The sequence below is a fragment of the Aedes albopictus genome, chromosome 2, assembly GCF_035046485.1.
Source record: "Aedes albopictus strain Foshan chromosome 2, AalbF5, whole genome shotgun sequence".
NCBI lineage: Eukaryota > Metazoa > Arthropoda > Insecta > Diptera > Culicidae > Aedes > Aedes albopictus.
This window is the reverse complement of record NC_085137.1, coordinates 243,069,233-243,089,546: the sequence shown is the minus strand read 5'-3', so window position 1 is coordinate 243,089,546 and position 20,314 is coordinate 243,069,233. Positions and strand designations below refer to the sequence as shown.

Sequence of the window (20,314 nt, the reverse complement as noted above, 5' to 3'; positions counted from 1 at the left end):
TCACAGTTCGCAACAAAAAATTCGCTGAAATTCGATGGTTTAAACACAATAACACACTTGGCCACTTGAATATAATAAACTTGCACCAATTAATGATCGATTGAGGGCGACCTAAAAAAATCGGATGAAAATTGACGAAATGTCAGAATTTTCAAAATGAGTTGGCGGGGGTCGGGTGCGCGAAGGTTAAAAATGGCAGAATATAGCTTTTCTATGCATTTTTTTTTCAATTTATTACAAACTACACACTCAGTTGAGCTCGGCTAATTTCCATTCTTTTGCCGAGATTCGCACAGCCGAGCGCTCAGCAATCGCAATTTAACTAAGATATCAGCAAAAAGTCAAGTTTATTCATAGCAGCACCCATGGGTACCGCTGGCAACAAACATTAAACGTCAAGCGTTGAGCCGAGATTTCAGCAGATGAACTTTAACCGAGATTTGCACAGCCGATCTCGGCATTCTGTTTTAAGTGTGTAATTTGTTAGGAAAATTCAAGAATTTACATTTGCTGAAAGCAAGATTTGAGCTTAAGGAATCGCCACTGTTATTGATATGCGCCATAATTGCAGAAAGAACAATACGCTTCAAATTTATCTAAACTATAATATTGTGATATTCTATTGCTTCAAGAATGAGTTATGAGGAAATGAGTCGAATACTTTTCAGATGATCGCTAACATCCTTGATGAGCTACTTCTATTTTGGACAAGTTTCCTTTTTCTTTAGTTATCACATAACGAGGCAAGCCTTATATTAAAAACTAGCTGTCCCCGGCAAACTTTGTCTTGCCTACTGCGTTTTTTGACGTTTCAAGTTTCTAGCCAAGACCAAACCTCCGTTCAAAATGTATCAAACATCGATATTCAAAAATCTCAATATTTCTCTATGTTTTTCGGCTCATAAACCTTCCTTGGGCGAAAACTAACAGAACAAAACAAAGATGACCCAAATCGGACGTTCCGTTCGCGAGTTATGCGCGGTCCCACGTATGCCACTGCATTTTTATATACATAGATATCAAAGAAAAGTGGATTTTATGGATTTGATGATTTCCATTCATAAAAGTTTGAGAACCACAGATCATTTGCGTTTCGCATTACTCTGGTCCATTCTAACGTCTACTAGCTAGAAGCAGTTACGCTTATTAGCCGCTTGATCCCCGCTGTGATCATGCCATTTTCCCAGCATCTCTGGATCACGTTATCACTTCGTTTCGTAGTGTACGAACGGACGAAATAACAACAAACAATCGAAAAAGTAAACTCCGATGCTTCTACAGAATCAACTCCACATGTACCAGTGTACACTGTGGTGTAGTGCAAACGATAAGCAACCGGGGTGCGCAAATCATGCCCAATAATGCGCGAAAGGCCGCCCGTATGAATTGCTAATTTGCTACTAGAGGCGGTGCCGGTCCGGGAGTTTACGGTACAGAGACCGGAGGAATATTCCATGCAAATGTAAGCATTTGGAAGCTTCAGGCCATTTTTGCCCTAGGAAGGCCTTCATCAATAATGATTGGTGTCTATTCGCAACATCGTCGTCGCCCTGGTTGGTAATGAAATAGGGTGTGAAGGTTTCGCGCACACGCCATTGAATGGAAATTACCGCGAAATTAAAGGAATAAATTGAGTAGGTATCCGCTGGCTATGATATCATCACACCCAGTTGTCCGCCATCATAGGAGGAGATACATCCTCCAGATCAATCGCGACGGATCATTCCATCACGTCCAGCAGCATTTGACACCGATTCGGTGTGCGCGGTTGCGCCATTTTCGAGGAATCGCATCACATGTCATAAATGACGACGTGAGTCTCGGGGTGCTGCTGACGGTTTCGTCACAATTTAACAATTTTTATATTGCCACTGCGTCATAGCATCAAAGTAGTATAGTAACTGATCCGGTTTGGGTAGAATCACGACCAAAGCGTCTTCTACGCGCAATTCCCTATGTCTGCTTCTACCTACAACGTGTCCTCTAGAGTCGGGCGTTCGCCATACCTAGAACCACTACGACGAATCAGCGCAATTTTGCTGATTGGAGAAACGGCGAGGCGAGTAACAAGCGCGGTCTGGCTGAAGGCTGATGCCGTGGCAGTTGAGCCTTGAAGGTGAACGTAGTATTTTTTCTGCGATTCGTTTTGTACGTACGATGATAAAGTTCAAGGACGTTTTTGTGTACGTGAGCATGGTGGCGCAAACTAGCGCACGGAGTGATGAGTATTTAGCAGCGCCGTGCATTGATAAGAAACACCCTCACCTCGGGGGCGGTCTAGAGAAATTTGACAAGATAACAAGTGGGCTTTGCATATTGCATTGAGAGAATTGATTTACTTATGCTCCATGAACAAAGGTAAAACAACAGAGTTTGAATTATAAATGTCTGTAGTTTTTTTTTTAATTTGTTGTTCCAAACTATTGTTTTGAATAACAATAATGTAAACATTTGTGGTTTTCATCAACACATCCGGAGAAATTCGCGAAAAGGTCGTAACTGACAAAATGTACACAATTTAAGTGATTATAAGAGTGAAAAGGTGCTACATTGTCCTACTAAATACTAAACTTTCCTTGATATCACTTTTCTAACTATTGAAAATCACGGGATGAGTGGAAGGCGTAATTCCATTCTGTGTCGCACGAAACAAAACAAGAATTACGCCTTCCACTCCTGGTGTTTTTGCTTACGAAAGAAAAAGGCGAAACTTAAATGACCACGTAAACACGGCGATAGTGAAAGGCGAATCTGAAATCAAAACATAAACACGGCGAAATCCTGTCAAAATCAAAAACAAGGCGAGTAGTGAAAGGCAATTCTGAAATTGATATCGATTCAATGCGCATAGTATTGGGCGTATTAAGCATTATCGGGCATCAATTCAGGCGTAATAAAATAAATGAAATTTTTAGTGCTAAAATTAACAAATTTGTACTGTTTTATTAGAAAATCAAAAAAATGTGTCAGAATTATGCCATTTAAGTTTGTTCATGATGAATTACTCTGAATTACTCCTAAATAGGAATTGAAATTGTATCAGCAAAATTCGGTTGTTGTTTTCGCAATGTTACTGCTTTGTCAGTTACGCCCTATTCGCGAATTACTCCGGACATGTGAAATCCTAATTTTTGTTTACTTCAAGGATGGTAAATCCTTGAAGTAAGCAAAAACTACGAGCGAATGCTTTCTTGCAAACGTATACAACTTAATGTGAAAGTGTCACTGTTGACATCCCAAAATAGGGGGGGGGGGTGTGAGTTTACATTAATAGGCATGTTAGCCAGACGAACATCACAAATGTGATAATCGACAAGCATTTCAGAAACTCTGGAACTCATTCGGGATAAAACTGTAGAGTAATTTAACGCCATAAAAATACACAATAGAAAACTTGACGAGTTCAACACATGTTTCAAATACTCAAATCCCTCTGGAGAAAATCTGACAAAACCCCATTTGCTCCTGGAGATTTGAAGTAAGCAGAGCTTTTTTATTGCTTACTAAATCGATTCTATAGCTACAATTCTCGGACGGAAGTTAGAGATTCGTAAGTATTCAAAAGACTGGTTTATCCGAAGATATTTGAACTTGAACAGATCAGACTTCCATTCAGGAATACCTCTTGCGGTCTGCGCTGACCGCAGAGAACAAGCTTCTTTTACAGCAATAGAAACCTATTTCATCACAGGCTCCGTTTGTGGTTAAGTTTTGGCTAAAATATGATTTAACAGGACACGAAAACCTTAAGAAAATACTGGCTCTGTCATAGTCAGAAATAACACTGTGTTACGTTTGTAAATTGTTGTGAACATTTTGTCTGTTTATTTTGTATGTTTTACTAATTTTTGTACATTTGTCCCTGAAATTTAATGTGCATTTGTAGCGCTCCAAAAATTTCAGGAGCGATCCAGTACAAAACGCACAAGCCGTCCCCTAACACGGACATCAAATTGTAGACGGTCTTGTGTTGTTGCCTGAATCTGGAGGCCCCCTTAGGATAAGAAAATCCTAGACCAAATCAAGCTATGAATGCCGCAACAGATGCTGCGAACTAAAAGGCGAACTGCCAGAAAAAATACGATTACAGGATTGACTGATGGACCAAGAACAAAAATGAAACCTCGTCATCCTGGGATTGGACTACCTTATCTATTTGGATAACTGGGCACAATTTATGTTATGTGTTGCATGTTTGTGTTTTGTGCATTTGTAATGTTCCATTTTGTTTTTCGTATCTAAGTTCCCAGACGTGGGGCCTGATACGGAAAATAAAATGTGCATTTATGAGGTTCCAATGTACTATTCGTTACAACTGTGGTATGCCTGTTGTCAACCTCTCGTATGGCCTCGGGCCTCCACAAAATTTCAATTCACAAGAAAAAAATCCTGAAGATACCGAGATTCTACTTGACCTATACAAATCCAATCCTAAAATGGTGGAATCGAGGAACCCTTGCAAACATTTTAGGCGGAATCTTACGAAGAATTTAATTCTGAATTTCATATAGGGTAATTGATCCGATCATGGAGGAGTTAAGTACTGGGTTCATGTTTAAATCACAATTGTATCGCCCCTAGCAAACTTTTTACATGAATTGAATTAAAAATAATAAAATCCATCCCTAATCTACAGGAAAATAACGAAATATTGCCATTTTGATGTTATTACGAGCATTTTATTCGTTTTTATCTGAAAGAACATTGTGTTCCTAATGTTGCGGTATTTGTTCCTAATGTTGCGGTATTTGTTCCTATTGTTGCGGTATCCCATTGAAATCATATGGGATACCGCAACATTAGGAACACTACCGCAACAATAGGAACACAGCAGCAAACACATTAAGGAAAATATGTTTTTAAATAGTTTTTTGGGCAAATCTTAAGCAAACAAATGGTGCAATCTCATAATTTAAGCACCATACATCTATTAAAAATACCTTTTGGTAACATGTCAGTCGAAAAAGTGCTCAATTGCCATTACCGCAACATTAGGTACTACCACAACAATGGGAACAATTACCCTAATGGTGTTCTTATTAGCAATTTGTAGGTATTGTTCGAGCTGTTGAAAATCGGAATCTTTGACACGCGAAAATCGGTTTTTCACCCAAACCGTGTGTCGGACGTGCGTCGGGCAAAGTGCGCATGATAGAGGGCCATATCCACTGCCCAGCGCACTACGTTCGACGTTAGGTTTCACGTATGGATTTGAAAAAAAAAACTCGATTGTCGCGTGTGGGGAAACTTCGGGTTTGAATCGCGACGACAATACACTGAGAAAACTGCATTATTAGGGCATTTCCAACGACTACGTTTTGCCCGGTTGTAGTTCTAATTTTGATCATAATGCAGCTGTACGGCGTTCGTTTATATGACAAGCAGCTACAAACGACATTTGGCAAAATGACGTCCAGCCAAATGGCTAGAAAACAAATTTAAATGATTTCCTTACACTTAAGAGACATTTCCATTTCCACACTGAATGAAGTTTTCTTTAGTTTCCGTCTATATTTATCGTGTGCGATTCTACTGGATGTTATTGAAAATCACACAGATTTTATTAAGCACAAATTAAATGTATATTGTTTCAAAATAACTTACATATTTCTAATCAAATGATTTTTTAAATTTATTGTCCACACTATTTATATATCATTTTTTTATGGAAAACTTTTATATGTCAAAAGTTGCCTGCGAGGCGAATAGTTTACATAAAGTGTCTACATTCAGACAATTTTATATTTTTTATCAAACTTCATCAAGCTACATAATTTAGTTACGTTTCGCTACTTCATTGTCAAAATCTTGAGAGTTTGAGAGCAGTTCTATAGCTAGCACCCTTTTAACTCAACTCAGCACCGTTTGTAGTTGTCCAACCATGTTTTTTTTTCACGTATATTTATTTTATTTTAACGTTATTTTAACGTAAATAAATAAATAATATAATTCGTTTTTAAAACCCAACTTCTCCTGAAAAAATGTACCAAGCTGAGTTTACGCCCAGTGCATTTTATATTCAAGAAAAGGTATGTAAAATCACTCATCATTATGTTTGCTTATTTGATGCCTATCAAGAAGGGATTTCCTACATGCGAATTTATAATTTCGCAACTTGACGTAGATGCCTCCATAGTTAATGCCCACCTTGCAAAAAAAAAACAAACAATATTCGAGTCACGTAGCGACTCTATACAGTAGTAGGGTACCTCCCTGTTATTGTGTACTACGGCTACGCTAATGGGGCGACGATGGTGTGTTTTCCACATGGTCGTAATCAGGCATGCGATGATAAAAATGGCCGGCGCTAACATTGATTCGCCGGTGACGACGCACAATCGATGTTGACGACGACGACGACAACAAGCCATCATATGGTCCAGAAATAACTAGATGATGATGTTGGGTGCGAATCACTTCCCCATTCCACGGGCACACGGTGTTCTCGATTTGTGTTTTACCTGATTTCCTGTTGTTTACTCCCATCAGCTCAACATCGTGGCATGCAAGGATGATACATGGATATTACGCAATAAGCTGCAGTTGAAAGTAATCCCACCCGAGAGAAGGAATTCGATCAACATATTTGCTTCAGTCTTGAGACGAAGGTAAATCTGTAACCGGGGAGGGGCGTTGTTTATTTTTAAAATCTTAATATAGCAGAGCAGCACACGAATCATGATTCGGATCGTGCTACTCAGTTGTTTTGCCAAGTGTCGGCTGTACAGGCAGAGCAGTATTGCGGTGAATCGGGAGTCGGAAAAGCCAGTCAAGCGTGGTGCAAACGATGAATGAAATGAGTTTAATCGATGAGACGTTTCGGCCAAAAGTGTGGGGTGGGGTGCGTACCAAATGACTCATCGCTATAACTATGGGCATTCCAACGGTAGTCTCGATAATGTATAATGACGTATTTTTGCAGTAAATTAACCCAAATGCTAGTTGACATGAATGGATATAAGGATTGCTCATATAACCACTACGACAGTCCAAGTAAGTATTCTATGGCTAAGAACTACCCGGTGAGACCTTTCCATTTATTTTTTTTTCTGCAGGTTAGTGATACTTCTTTATCAAATGTGTTTTGATTCCGTAAACTTGATATTAACAATCTAGTTTTTGCTTTTCTCATACACGAATGTGTACTAAAATACATTTTTACTCGAGAAACTCATTTTCGAAAATGAAAAGTACGGCTGCTTTACGGAACTGTTTACTGTTACTAAAATTTGGTTGAAACAGACAAAACTGATTGGTTAGGGTAAATGAAATACAGCTTCCCGCCGCTTACCTTGCAAACCAGCTCTTCCTGAGTTTTAATGTCGATGCAGCGGTACAGCGAGCTACCTTCGACGCTGTCCAGCAGCAGGTAGCGCTCCGCCAGGACGGCAGCATTCAGCGGCGGCGTCACATTCGTTGAGATGGCATCCCGCTGCGGGTACAGAGCCGTAGAACCGGCTCCGCTGGCAACACTGACCGTTCGGCCGCTTCGTCCTCCGCTTTGTTGTTGCATTTGATGTTGTTGCTGCTGTTGATGGTGATGATGGTTCCGGTAGCACTGCCGATGGTACGGGCACTTCTTGTTAGCGGGACCGTTCTGGGCGGCAGACGCGGCACCGAGTAGTGCGAGGCTCGACGCGGAAGTGGACGTACCGGCGGCAGCGGAACCGGACGCTGCCGCAGCAGCTGCAGCCGCGGCCACCGTGGCTAACGCGACCGTACCGGAGTGGTTTACGAACGTCACGGTCGCGGGGATTGTCGTGGTACCGTTCGCTGAAACCGTAACGGGAATCAGTTGTTGCTGCGAGGACGAGGCTGACGGAATCACGTCTTCCGGTTTGTTCGCGAAGAGTCGGGCAAAGTCGATACCATTAGGGACCGTGGCGGGCGTTGCCGAATTCAACGTATCCATCGCGTTTTGAAGATTTCTTCTATTCTTCAATGATTACGATTAATGGAAAGCACTGAAGCAACTTAAGTGGCTACACTATGTACACTAAAATAAGGGGGGTTTCTTCCGAGGAGCTAACTTAAAAAAATATATATGTATAAGCTCAACAAATCTTCCGTTGCTATTCCTGAACGCTTCTCACACTAGGTTCTCAATGCTTCGAATGAGCCATCTTGGTGCCTGATTTCACGGTTTTGTGTTGGTTGTCACACTCTGCGTTAGCACATGAACTTTCCTGTAGCAGCTACGACGAGCTTACGAATCATTTCAACTGGCAACTTGATTCACTCACAGACTGATAATTACACCACCACGCGTTATTCTTCCTGTCGCACAAACAAAGAGCCTCACTACCTTCAAATCGTCGTCACGAATGAGTTTCAGTCGCTCTAATTAGCCGCTAAAATCTGAAATTAAAGCAAGAAGATGGGGAGATTATAAGGTACCTGTTTACGAACGGAACTGGTAGATCGATCAGTCGGTCGGTCGGTTAATGCGTGACGAAATCAAGCGCCAATATTGAGCTTTCAGTGTTTAACAAACAATTACTACGGCTGTTGGCTGATTGTGCGCGTTGCATTTTTGCTTCTGGCATTCATTCAGTTGCTTTGCGATTGCTTTGGAACGTGCGGTGAACGTGTCAACGATTCCTGCTGTTAGTGCGAAAATTAGCCTTACGGTGATTAGGGCACTTGATGCTGGCATGTCATCATCCCACAACATATCTACAACGGCAGGGCGATAACAGTTTGCAGGAACATGTGAAAACAAGTCGAGAACGAGCGGTGTGACCTCAACAAAATGTCATGGAACTGAATCATACTAGATAGCTGATTGGCTTTGTTTAGAGTGTGTATGCAAGAAACCTGAACAAACGTGAAAAATGGTGGACGTAGAAAGTACGATTGAATGCATTAGGAAACAAGTTATGAGTCAATCAAGAGTAATTACTTGAATAAGTGCAATCGAGTAAGTTACAGGGTGATCATTTATAGAAAAATCTGATGCAGAATGCTGTAGTAATAATTGAAAAGATTTTTGGCAAAAATAAATTTCTGCAAGAATTGAATACAGTTTCAGACTAGGAAACCGTTCATATCAAGCTTGAACTAATCTAATGAAATGCATTTATTAACCCTAGTAGGATGTTTGGGTCAATATGACCAAGACAGGCACATTCGCAAAAAAAACTAAATCTGTTTTCTCGAAATTTGTTTTCGTGTATTTCTTTTTATGGAAATTAAGCCTTAATCTTATGTTATTCTCGCTCTAGCAATTTTCAGCCTTTCTTAGGGGGTGGCCAAAATGTTTGGGATAGGCAACTTTTTTTTCTCTCACAAAAAATTCAACATGCTGCAAATTTTCATAGAATGCATCAAAAATTCTCAAATTTTGACTGTTTGTCAATCTATTATATGTGCATTTATAAATTTGAGCTTGATTGAACAATCTTTAGCGAAGCTAGACCCGTTCTCGTAAAACACTATTTTTTAGACAACTAATTTTTCAGCTGTCATATCTCGGAGACCAGTAAACCAAATTGAATGAAATTTTGAACGATTATCACCAATATATTATTGTCAAAACATAGGTACTTTTTAATCGTTGAAAAAAGTTATGATGATTTGACATTTTCACCCATATAGAGGAAAATGAGTCAAATTTACAATGCCGCACAAAAATTGTGCTTTTCCTTTAATCTTAATGGGCTCTAATATATCTAATATTATAGATATCTTAAAAACAAAAGTAGAAAATTTTTGGATATAAAAAATAAAATTCAATGACATAGATGTGAAAAAATTACATTTTTTTGAGAAAGATCCTAAAAGTGTCAGTCCATCATAACTTTTTTTTCAACGTTTGAAAAGTTTTGAAGAATTTTCAAGCATAAATATATTGTCGATAAACGTTCTAAATTTTATTCAATTCGGTTCACTGATCTCCGAGATATGACAGCTCAAAAATTAATTGTTTAAAACATAGTGTTTTAGGAGAACGGTTCTAGTTTCGCGAAAGATTAACCAATCGAGCTCAAATTTGTACCAATGATGCAAATAAAATAGGTTGACAAACAATCAAAATTTGAGAACTTTTTATGCACTCTATGAGAAGTTACAGCACGTTGAACTTTTTTGTGAGAGAAAAAAATGCTGTCTATCCCAAACACCCCCTGTATATAGTTTTTATCATTTTATATATATTTTAAATGTTTTCAAAACTATGTTCATTTCACTTTTTTTACAACTATTAGAAATAAACAGCACATTATCATGGACAAATAGACGTAACACTTTTAATATTTTTCGAAAACATACACGCTCAAGTGTAGACAAACGGTGTCTGCTCAACCAAGAGGCAGCATGCAAGTTTCTACTGGATTTTTCCAGGTTTTCCTTCTAGGATGCAGGCTGGAAGTACTTCAGGAGTTACTGAAATTTCCAAGGGTTCATTCATGAATTCTTTAGGAATTTCCTCGCGAGATTTCGTCCTAGATTTCATGTTATAATTCCAGTAATTTTTATTTGGATTCTTCTAGCTATGCCGCCTAGGATTCCTTCAGCAATGGCTGCTGATAGAGATCCATGAATTTCTTCTAGGAATTACCTAGTTACCCGTTACCCCCTTTGTACTCAGTACTTTTTGATAAGATTTCTACAGAAACTCATCTTCCAATTCCCCAAGAATCTCCCAAGATTTCTGAAGGTGCTTCTTCAAGAATTGCTGAAAGAATCCATCCAGAGATTTCGTCTTGGGGTTCTTCCTGAAATTTCTCTAGTGATTTCTGAGATGGGCTTGTCCAGGCATTTTTACTGGGAATTCCTGATACTATTCCTCCGGAAATTCCTGCTTGGATTGCTGTAGTAATTCTTCCTGGAACTCCTCCAGAAATCCCTTCCGGCACTTTTTCCCCGGATTTGTCCGAGAATTGTTTCATAAATTTCTCCATATTTATTTCTTTCGTTGATTAATCCTGTGAATCCTCTACAAATTCCGACTGGGGTTTCCTCCGGATATTCCATCAAATATGTCTCCAGTTAGCCTGGTTAGCGCTATGGATCGTCAATCCGGAGATGGCGGGTTCGATTCCCGTTCCGGTCGGAAAATTTTCTCGACTACTAGGGCATAGTGTATCATAGTGCTTGCCTCACAATATACATATTCATGCAATGGCAGGCAAAGAAAGCCCCTCAATTAATAACTGTGGAAGTGCTGTTTGAACACTAAGTTGAAATGAGGCAGGCTGAGTTCCAGTGAGAAGAAGAAGTGTTTCCATTCATTATTAAGTGTGTTTCCATTCATTATTCAGTGATTCCACAAATAGGGTCACTGGAATTCTGGAAATGCGAGCACAAGCGAAACAAAAAGTAGGTGGAATTCGTGGCATACCATAGCATGAATGATTGCACAAATCTTGGATAGAGTTGCAAAGTTGAATATATCTACTAAAATTGCTATCGCTATGTCGCTACTATCTACAACGTCATAGACCCACTCAGCTCCACACACTTAGCCAAGTCCTTGAAAGTATTTTTATTTTAGTCCAATCATCAACTTAAAACAAAAAGTAGGTTAAATTGAACTAACAAAAGCGTCAGCGAATTTGCTGATTGCATGGCTCAAATCAACGCTATTCCGCAGAGTGGTGCACACATTCTACAATCTTCCAAATATTCCATTAGTAGTTCCGCCAGGAGTTTCCACAGTTTGTTCAAAGATTTCTTTAGAAGGTTTTTCAAGATTTTCTTCAGAGGCTGTTCCAGGAAGTTCTAAAAAAGATTCATTCAATAGCTCTTTCATGGATTCTTCTAGCAGTTTAATCACAGAGGTTTCTTCTGGAGTTCTGTCAGAGATTCCTTCAGCGATTCTTCAAAGAATTCATTCATGGATTTCTCCTGAAATTTCAAGAGGAATTTTACTTCCTGGAGCTTATTTAGGATTTCATCTAGGAGTTCCTTAAGGGTTCCCTCCAGGAATTCCTCTTGTGATAAATTTAGGAGCTCCTTCTGAGATTCTTCCAGGAGTCCGTTGATTGATTACTTCAAAAGTCCCTTACGTTATTCATAGTTTTTTTCAGGGAAACCAGGAGTTTCTTAAGAAACTCTTCCAGGAGTTCCTTCTAGGATACCTAAAGAAGTTTCTAGGGGTTCTCAAATCTACTGGAGTACACTCAGAGATTTCACTAGGAATTCCTTCAGGGATTCCTCTAGCCTGGCCAGTTGCACTCAGCTGTTGAACAAAGTATTCGTTCCGCTGGTTTTTGGGACGTATTTGGCTTTCCACAATCACAAGACATTAGGGGATTTTTTTTCCATTAGAGAATATGATGCCGTTTCAGAATATTCAATTTATTACGGATATTAAGGTGTTCCAGAACAAATTCTACTAAAAATTCAACTTTTTAAGGTTCTCTCCCGCAAATCTCTTTATGTTGGGATGCTTTCCAGATCGCGTTCTTTCGAATTTCCTTGTTTTCGCATTTTCCGAAGCTTACATTTGAGTGTGCACATTTGAGATATGCACCTGTTCCGCGCATTGCATATCGTCACTGGAATCCAAACATTCGAGCTTTAATATTCAGCTCGAACAGAATATTCATTTTCAACGTTCAAGAACAAAAGATCTTGATGCAAATTCGACAATTTTCAGAAAAAAAAGTTGACATTCATGTGCGTCTCTACTTCTTCTGTTTACGATATGAAATACTGCTACAAACCAACCAACGGTGGAGAGATAAGGTAGTGTTTCACCAACAAAGATGCTACCCATCGACTGGTGGGATAGTCTAAGAGCGCCTTTTATACATTTACCGTCTGCTCCCGTTGGTTTGTCCGCTTCTAACCTGAACACTTTTTAATTTGAACCCCGCTAATATGCACATAGTTCAAACTAAAAATGGTTCAAACGTCATTCTGCTCATGGAATGTGGTGAAACGGAACGCAACATAAAAGAAAACATAAAATAAGGTTACTAGCACTATGTTTTTTCGATGATCACAGCGTTATTAGAAGTTCAGATTAAAAGTAAACCCCGTTGGTTTGCATGAGTTGTTGTTCAGACGATAATCAACTTTTACCATGCAAACCCCAATAGGTTTCAGTGGTTTGATTGAGCAAGCATTTTCAAAATACATTGCCTAGAAACATATGTAAAGTTTATAGTTCCTGACTTGTTGTATTTCCTAGGGAATCGCGCTACTTGGGCAATGGCTTCTATATTCGTCTGTTTTCCACTATAACTCAGTCAAATTTTAATCAATTGACACAACTTTTGGAATGTGGTGAGATAGGTATAGTATCTACCCGTGTACAACATTTCAAGTCAATTGGTTCAAAATTGACTGAGTTATAGTGGAAAACAGACGAATATAGAAGCCACCGCCCAAGTGGCGCGATTCCCTATATAAGCATGGGTCATTTCTTTTTCTTTCATATTATCGTAGAATTCCCACCGGAACAATGCCTGCTCCTCTGCTTTGTGTTCTATGAGTAGTTTCACAGCGGTTAAGTGATAGATTCTTTCGCCAATGATTAGGCTGATAGAAGTTTCATTTTGACTTTTTGTCTAATGCCCCCCCCCCCCCTTCTTCCATTTCTAATGGGTGGTCACTTCTACGTAGACAGATAACAAATAAAAATGTTTCTAACATGTTCTGAAAGCATCATAATTACCTAATATCATCATCAAAGTATCGAAAACAGAACCCTATCCACCGATCACCTATCCATCTTTAACTATTTTTATTACGGTATAAAATTTACATTTCTGAGGACATAATAACACAAGACACAACCCTACGATGCAAGGGACTAGCAACAAAATTATCCCTCATTTTAACTACTTGCACCACGCTCCGTAAGACTTCGGAGGAAAACAGTCATTCTTTTCAGACACCGGCCAGCACCCCATAAGCGTCACCATCCTGCAAACACCGTAGAACGCCCAGGTGCAAAACGGCAGAAGAACCCTCTAAAATTCCTCCGTACACTTCGGTTCGAACTGAACTCTTACTGACTGATCGTCTCGTCTCAGCTAGTTCCGATTGTCATAAAATCCCATATCTACCTGGCATTCGAAAGGTGCTTCCCTCCATTATCGCTCTGTTGTTGGCCTTCCCTTCCAGCAGTGTACGGCTGCATCACCGTAGAGTTCACCAGTTCACCCCTAGTTAAAAGAGAAGCACCCCTATTTGTGACAAACATGGTTTGTCGTCGTCGTCATTATTAATGAATGCCAAGTATTTGCACTCCCAAGAGGGAATTTCGCAGGTCGAACTCCTCAAGTGCACGCTTTCAATCAAGTGTTTCTCGTTGAAGTTTGAAACAGTTAGTGTAATTTCGCGAACCGATGACTAATCTACTAACAAAAATTCAGCGAGTCGACAAGTCTGGAAATTTTCCATTCCAGCTTATGGACAATTATTATTGATAAACCAACGCCGTTCCGTTGATTGACAAGAAAGAGGACCCCCTTTGTGCGCGTGAATGTTTATAAAATGCGCAATTAGCGTAAGCTTCGTCCCGGCGAATAAAACCAAAAAGAAACTGCCGAGATACAACAGTTTGTTGAATCGATAAACAACCACCACTCACTCACCAATAGACCGTATACGCGATTCCCGATCAGACGTGAAGAGCTGGGGCCTGTAGCATAATGAAAATTTTACTAATAATATTAGTCTTGTAGCTTGTAACTTATAATTTTCTGTTGCATAAAAATACTACAAGTACAAGTTACAAGTCCAATACTACAAGTCGGTTGGACTAATATTATTAGTAGAATTTACAAGTGTATGTTGCATAAACAAACTACAAGCATAAAATATTAGCTATGACTTGTACTTTTGCTTACAAGTCTCAAAGGTCTTGTAAAATAATTTACAAGTTAGATTTAAAGTATTGCAGAAGTTATATTTAGTTTTGAATATATCGATTTACCATGTTGATGAACTCAAAAGATATTAGGGGTATTCACTAAACAGATTAAATTGTTGCGTAAGCCATGATTTTCTGCTTATTTGAAATGTTTCATGATTTTGCGAATAAAATAATCAAAGATTGTCTTGGTGATCGCGACGTTTAATCAGTTTAATCAGTTTACGCTGTTAAGTGAATCCCCCTATTATTTCTAACATGTCAACCTTAATTCCAGTTTTCGACGATTAAATTTGGCAGTATGTATTCGAAACTCATTGAAGAGAAAATTGGGGTCTCCAGTTAGCCTATAGTGGTTAAGGCTATGGATCCCCAATCCGGAGACGGCGGGTTCCCCAGACAACCAGTCATCGTATAAGATGCTGCATAAGATGTTAAAGTGGAGGCGATATGCGTACATTTTACATGCGCCTAAATGGAGGCATGCACGCACAAGGCCTCCACTTTATCATCTTATGCAACATCTTATACGATGACTGGTTGTCTGGGTCGATTCCCGTTCCGGTCGGGAAGATTTTCTCAACTCCCTGGGCATAGTGTATCATTGTCCTTGCCTCACAATATACAAATTCATGCAATGGCAGGCAAAGAAAGACCTTCAATTAATAACTGTGGAAGTGCTCTAAGAACACTAAGTTGAAGCGAGGCAGGCCAAGTCCCAATGGGGGCGTAGAGCCACAGAGAAGAATAAGAGAAGAAGAAGAGAAAATTGCGTTGATGTACACTTTGTATCCAAAATATAATTTCTGCTGAGTCTCTCAAGTTCTCCAAAGTTTCTACAATGCCCATCTTTGATTGGAGGTTTTTGGTAAAGTTATATATTATGGTCACTGCATAAGCACAGGTAAAGTTGCAGATGCGAAATAAATTTGAATTAATTGCTTGTATTGCACATCATTAAGCTAATCAAGAGCTACAATATACATACACTAACTCGAATCGAGTTGCGACATATAAACGTAGGTAAAAGCTCCATTTTTGCATTCTAGATCACTTCGGATTTTAACAAGAAGCATAATACATGTTGCTAAATCTTTATACATTGTTTTTCAACCAGTACTATTAAATCTTTGGGACATTTTACTAAAAATCTAGGTACTTGCAGTGTCATACTTTGTAAAAAAATGTTTCGTCAGAGCGGCCGAAAGTTATCCAAGCAGCACATTGATCTATCGTGTAAAGAATGCAAAACTTCGGAATAAATGAAGTTATTTCCGGATGTTACGCGGAAAATGCAGAATATAAACTAATATCAACTGCCATTTCAAATTAATAGTGAACTGTCGAATGGATTTTGACAGGTAAATGAACCAAAACAACTTGTATTTTCATGGTCACTAATATTACAAGTGCTAATAATATTAGTGGAAAATTGAGCCTTTATGCAACACAAATTATTAGCACTTGTAATATTAGTACTTGTAACTTGTAACTTGTAGCTAATATTATTAGCCCGATTATGCTACAGGGCCCTGGATAACCAAGGCTGTTTAAAAAACTTCAGTAATAAGAGAGGTAAAATACCAAAACCGAATACCTCAAAAATTGCATCAGAAATAATAATTAGCTCCTGTATTACAACAATCAGTGCTGGTAAATATCACGAATTTCACGTGACTTTCACATTTGAATATTGTGATTATCGCACTCCTTCGTGAGAATAGTCATGGCCGAACGTGTGTTTCGTTGACTATTCTTGGATTTCGAGTTAACCTGAATGGTTACAGATTTTGACGTAGGACTACGTCTCTGTTTTCTATACCTGGTGTCATTTCAAAATTTATGATACCGAGAGCGTTACGTTTGAGTGAAAGATTTCTAACGCTCACAGTATCGTCCCTACTTAACGAAATGATAAAAGAATCCCGTTATACGAAAGATGAAACTCCCGCGTTCCATTTGGAACATTCGGTGAACCTGAAAATCATTGATAAATAGTTGAAAAATTGTTTTAAAGTTTGACATTGCAAACGCTGAAATCTATAAATATGGGTAGCGGACAAAATTTCTCGTTCAGTCCACCAACGCTCTCTGATTGGTGCGCATCGTGATGGGCAACTTTGGTGCAGGAAGGAATGCGATCATGCGATAGCTGTTCGTCAGTTCCATTTCGAGCAGCATCGGAGGAAGAGCTGGCGAGTGCCTCGGTTTTGGACTGCCAGTGCCAAAGGCAAGTGGCATTGGAAATACGTTCACGGCAGCAAGCGGCAATGTTTCGGTGGCGGAGAAAACCCACTCGCATTGCATTGCGTGGAGAAATAATTTGAATTAATTGCCCAACATTCGTCCCGGTCCTTCTCAGGACCACCGAAACTAATTCCACAAGAGTTACGAATCGAAAAATGTTTCTTCATCGATCGAGAAAACTGCAGTGCAACCAAAAAGTGAAAAAAATTGAATGCCATTAATCAGCAACATTGATGAAGCCAGTCACTAATGATTCCACCTGGAATTTTGCAACGCTTTTTCCTATTAAGGCCATTTTGTGTGAAACATTGTTTAATTCTAACATTTTTCGAATTACAATGATCTACACAATTCAATATTTTGGTTACTTTATCCGTTCGTTGATAATTTACTCATTTCTGGGTTGGTTATTCGTTTGAAGCGTTGGGGTACATGCGGGCGGGGCATGCAAATGAAATAAACCGGAAAGCCACCCAAATGGGAGGAGCTTCGCCTGCTAATCTAGGGGTATAAAAGCTTTGTCCTCGGTTTTCTTTCGTCATTTTCGTTGGATCAGTCAAGGAGGTTAGTGTCGCCTCCACTACGACAGCAGCACACACAAACCCAGCGACGGCTCGGCTCGGCTGGAAATTTCATCCAAGGCAGCAAGCGGCGGGCCACTATACGACGGCTTCCAGCATTCAGCATGGAGAAACCAACACGTATTGCGTGGCATGGTGAATTCATCAAAATCGTCCATAATATAAACGGTCCTTTTCAGGACCACATAAAATCTTCCCTGAAGAGTTGGACCGCCATCGATCGAGAAAAGCTAAGTGCAATCCAAAGTGAAAGACAGCTCGGCTTCTCAGAAGAAGTGAAGCCCACCATTAATTTTATCCACGGCAGCAAGCAGCAGTGGGTCAGTTTTCGGCTGTCCAGTATTTAGCGCAGAGAAAACCAACACATCGCGTGACATGGTGAATTCATGAACAAACGGTCCTTATCAGGGCCACCGAAAATGATTCATCAAGAGTTAGAAATCGAATTATTTTCATCCATCAGTCGAGAAAAGTGTTGTGGAACCAAACAGTAAAAGAGTGAATACTCGTTGCTTGGCAACAGCGCAGACGGTCACTCAATCTTATCCACGGAAGCAAGCTACGAGGCAATTTTCGATGGTATCCAGCATTCACCGCGGAGAAACCCAACACGCATGCGTGAAATGGTGAATTCATGTAATTTTCTTTCTTAAATCGTCCAGATTACTTGAAGGTTTAATCCCATCGATCTGGAAAAGCGTTGTGCAACAAAAAAGTGAAGTACGACAGCAGTACAGAGCAACCCAGCGACGGCTCGGCTCGGCTGGAAATTTCATCCAAGGCAGCAAGCGGCGGGCCAGTTTACGACTGCTTCCAGCATTCAGCATGGAGAAAACCAACACGCATTGCGTGGCATGGTGAATTCATCTAAATCGTCCAGAACGGTCCTTTTCAGGACCACCGAAAATCTTTCCAAAAGAGAATTGGATTCGATCGAGAATAGTGTTGCACCCAAAATGTAAAAGACATCGTCGTTTCTCAGCAAGAGTGAAGTCGGCTATTAAATTTATTCACGGCAGCAAGCAGTGGATCAGTTTTCGGTGGCCCAGCATTTAGCGTGGAGAAAACCAAAATGCTTTGTGTGAAATTGCTAATTCATTTAATTTTCTTTCTTAAATCATCCTGATTCCTCAAAGGTTTCATTCCATAGATCGGCAAAAACGTGGTGCAATCGAAAAGTGAAAATATGCTTGGTGAAATGACAAAATGGCTCTGACACAGTGATGAAGCTGGCTGCTAATGGTATACAGAGTTCATCAACGCATTATCCTATCCGGACCGTTTTGTGTGAAGCATGGTTTAATTCTAACATTTTTCGAATTTAAATGATCCAAACCATTTAATATTTTGATAATTTAATCCTTTCAATGGAAATTTACTCATTTCTCGGTTGCTTAATGGTTTGAAGCGTCTGGGTGCAAGCGGGCGGGGCATGCAAACGAAATAAACTGTAAAGCCACCCAAATGGGAGGAGCTTCGCCTGCTAATCTAGGGGTATAAAAGCTTTGTCCTCGGTTTTCTTTCGTCATTTTCGTTGGATCAGTCAAAGAGGTTGGTGGCGCCTCCAGTACGACAGCAGCACACACCCACCCAGCGACGGCTCGGCTCGGCTGGACATTTCATCCAAGGCAGCAAGCGGCGGGCCAGTTTACGGCGGCTTCCAGCATTCAGCATGGAGAAAACCAACACGCATTGCGTGGCGTGGTGAATTCATCAAAATCGTCCATAATATAAACGGTCCTTTTCAGGACCACCGAAAAACTTTCCAAAAGAGAATTGGATTCGATCGAGAATAGTGTTGCACCCAAAAAGTAAAAGACATCGTCGTTTCTCAACAAGAGTGGGGTCGGCTATTAATTTTATTCACGGCAGCAAACAGTGTATCAGTCTTCGGTGGCCCAGCATTTAGCGCGGAGAAAACCAACATGCTTTGTGTGAAATTGCTAATTCATTTAATTTTCTTTCTTAAATCATCCTGATTCCTCAAAGGTTTCATTCCATAGATCGGCAAAAACGTAGTGCAATCGAAAAGTGAAAATATGCTTGGTGAAATGGCTCTGACACAGTGATGAAGCTGGCTGCTAATGGTATACAGAGTTCATCAACGCATTATCCTATCCGGACCGTTTTATGTGAAGCATGGTTTAATTCTAACATTTTTCGAATTTAAATGATCCAAACCATTTAATATTTTGATAATTTAATCCTTTCAATGGAAATTTACTCATTTCTCGGTTGCTTAATGGTTTGAAGCGTCTGGGTGCAAGCGGGCGGGGCATGCAAACGAAATAAACTGTAAAGCCACCCAAATGGGAGGAGCTTCGCCTGCTAATCTAGAGGTATAAAAGCTTTGTCCTCGGTTTTCTTTCGTCAAACATTCCAGTTCTAGCAAGCGACACGTGCGGACGTGTTTTACGCTCTCGGATAGAAAGTCAGTCAGTTGAGAAAGTTGAAGGTAGTGCGCGTTGGCGAGTTCTTCTCCCGGCCCTGTGATGGGGGATAAAGCGGCTAGCGCGGCCGCGATCGCAGTTTCGAAAAAGCGCTCCGCGAGTGACAGCGGAGATATGGAAGACAACAACGTTGCGAAGAAGATTCTTTCGCAGAACCAATTCCACGGACTCGTGGATAATGACGCTGGCGATAGGCCAGCGATTTCCAA

General features: G+C 40.0%; 1 protein-coding gene across 1 annotated transcript in view; it reads right to left on the bottom strand.

Annotated features, from left to right (window-relative positions):
• LOC115258013 (tribbles homolog 2) overlaps positions 1–20,314 on the bottom strand; it is a 229,298-nt gene that overhangs the window by 183,924 nt on the left and 25,060 nt on the right. The window contains exon 2 of the mRNA XM_062851434.1: positions 7,292–8,358. Within this exon, the coding sequence (XP_062707418.1) occupies positions 7,292–7,912 (621 nt within the window). The 5' untranslated portion in view covers positions 7,913–8,358. The remainder of the gene's footprint in view (positions 1–7,291; positions 8,359–20,314) is intronic.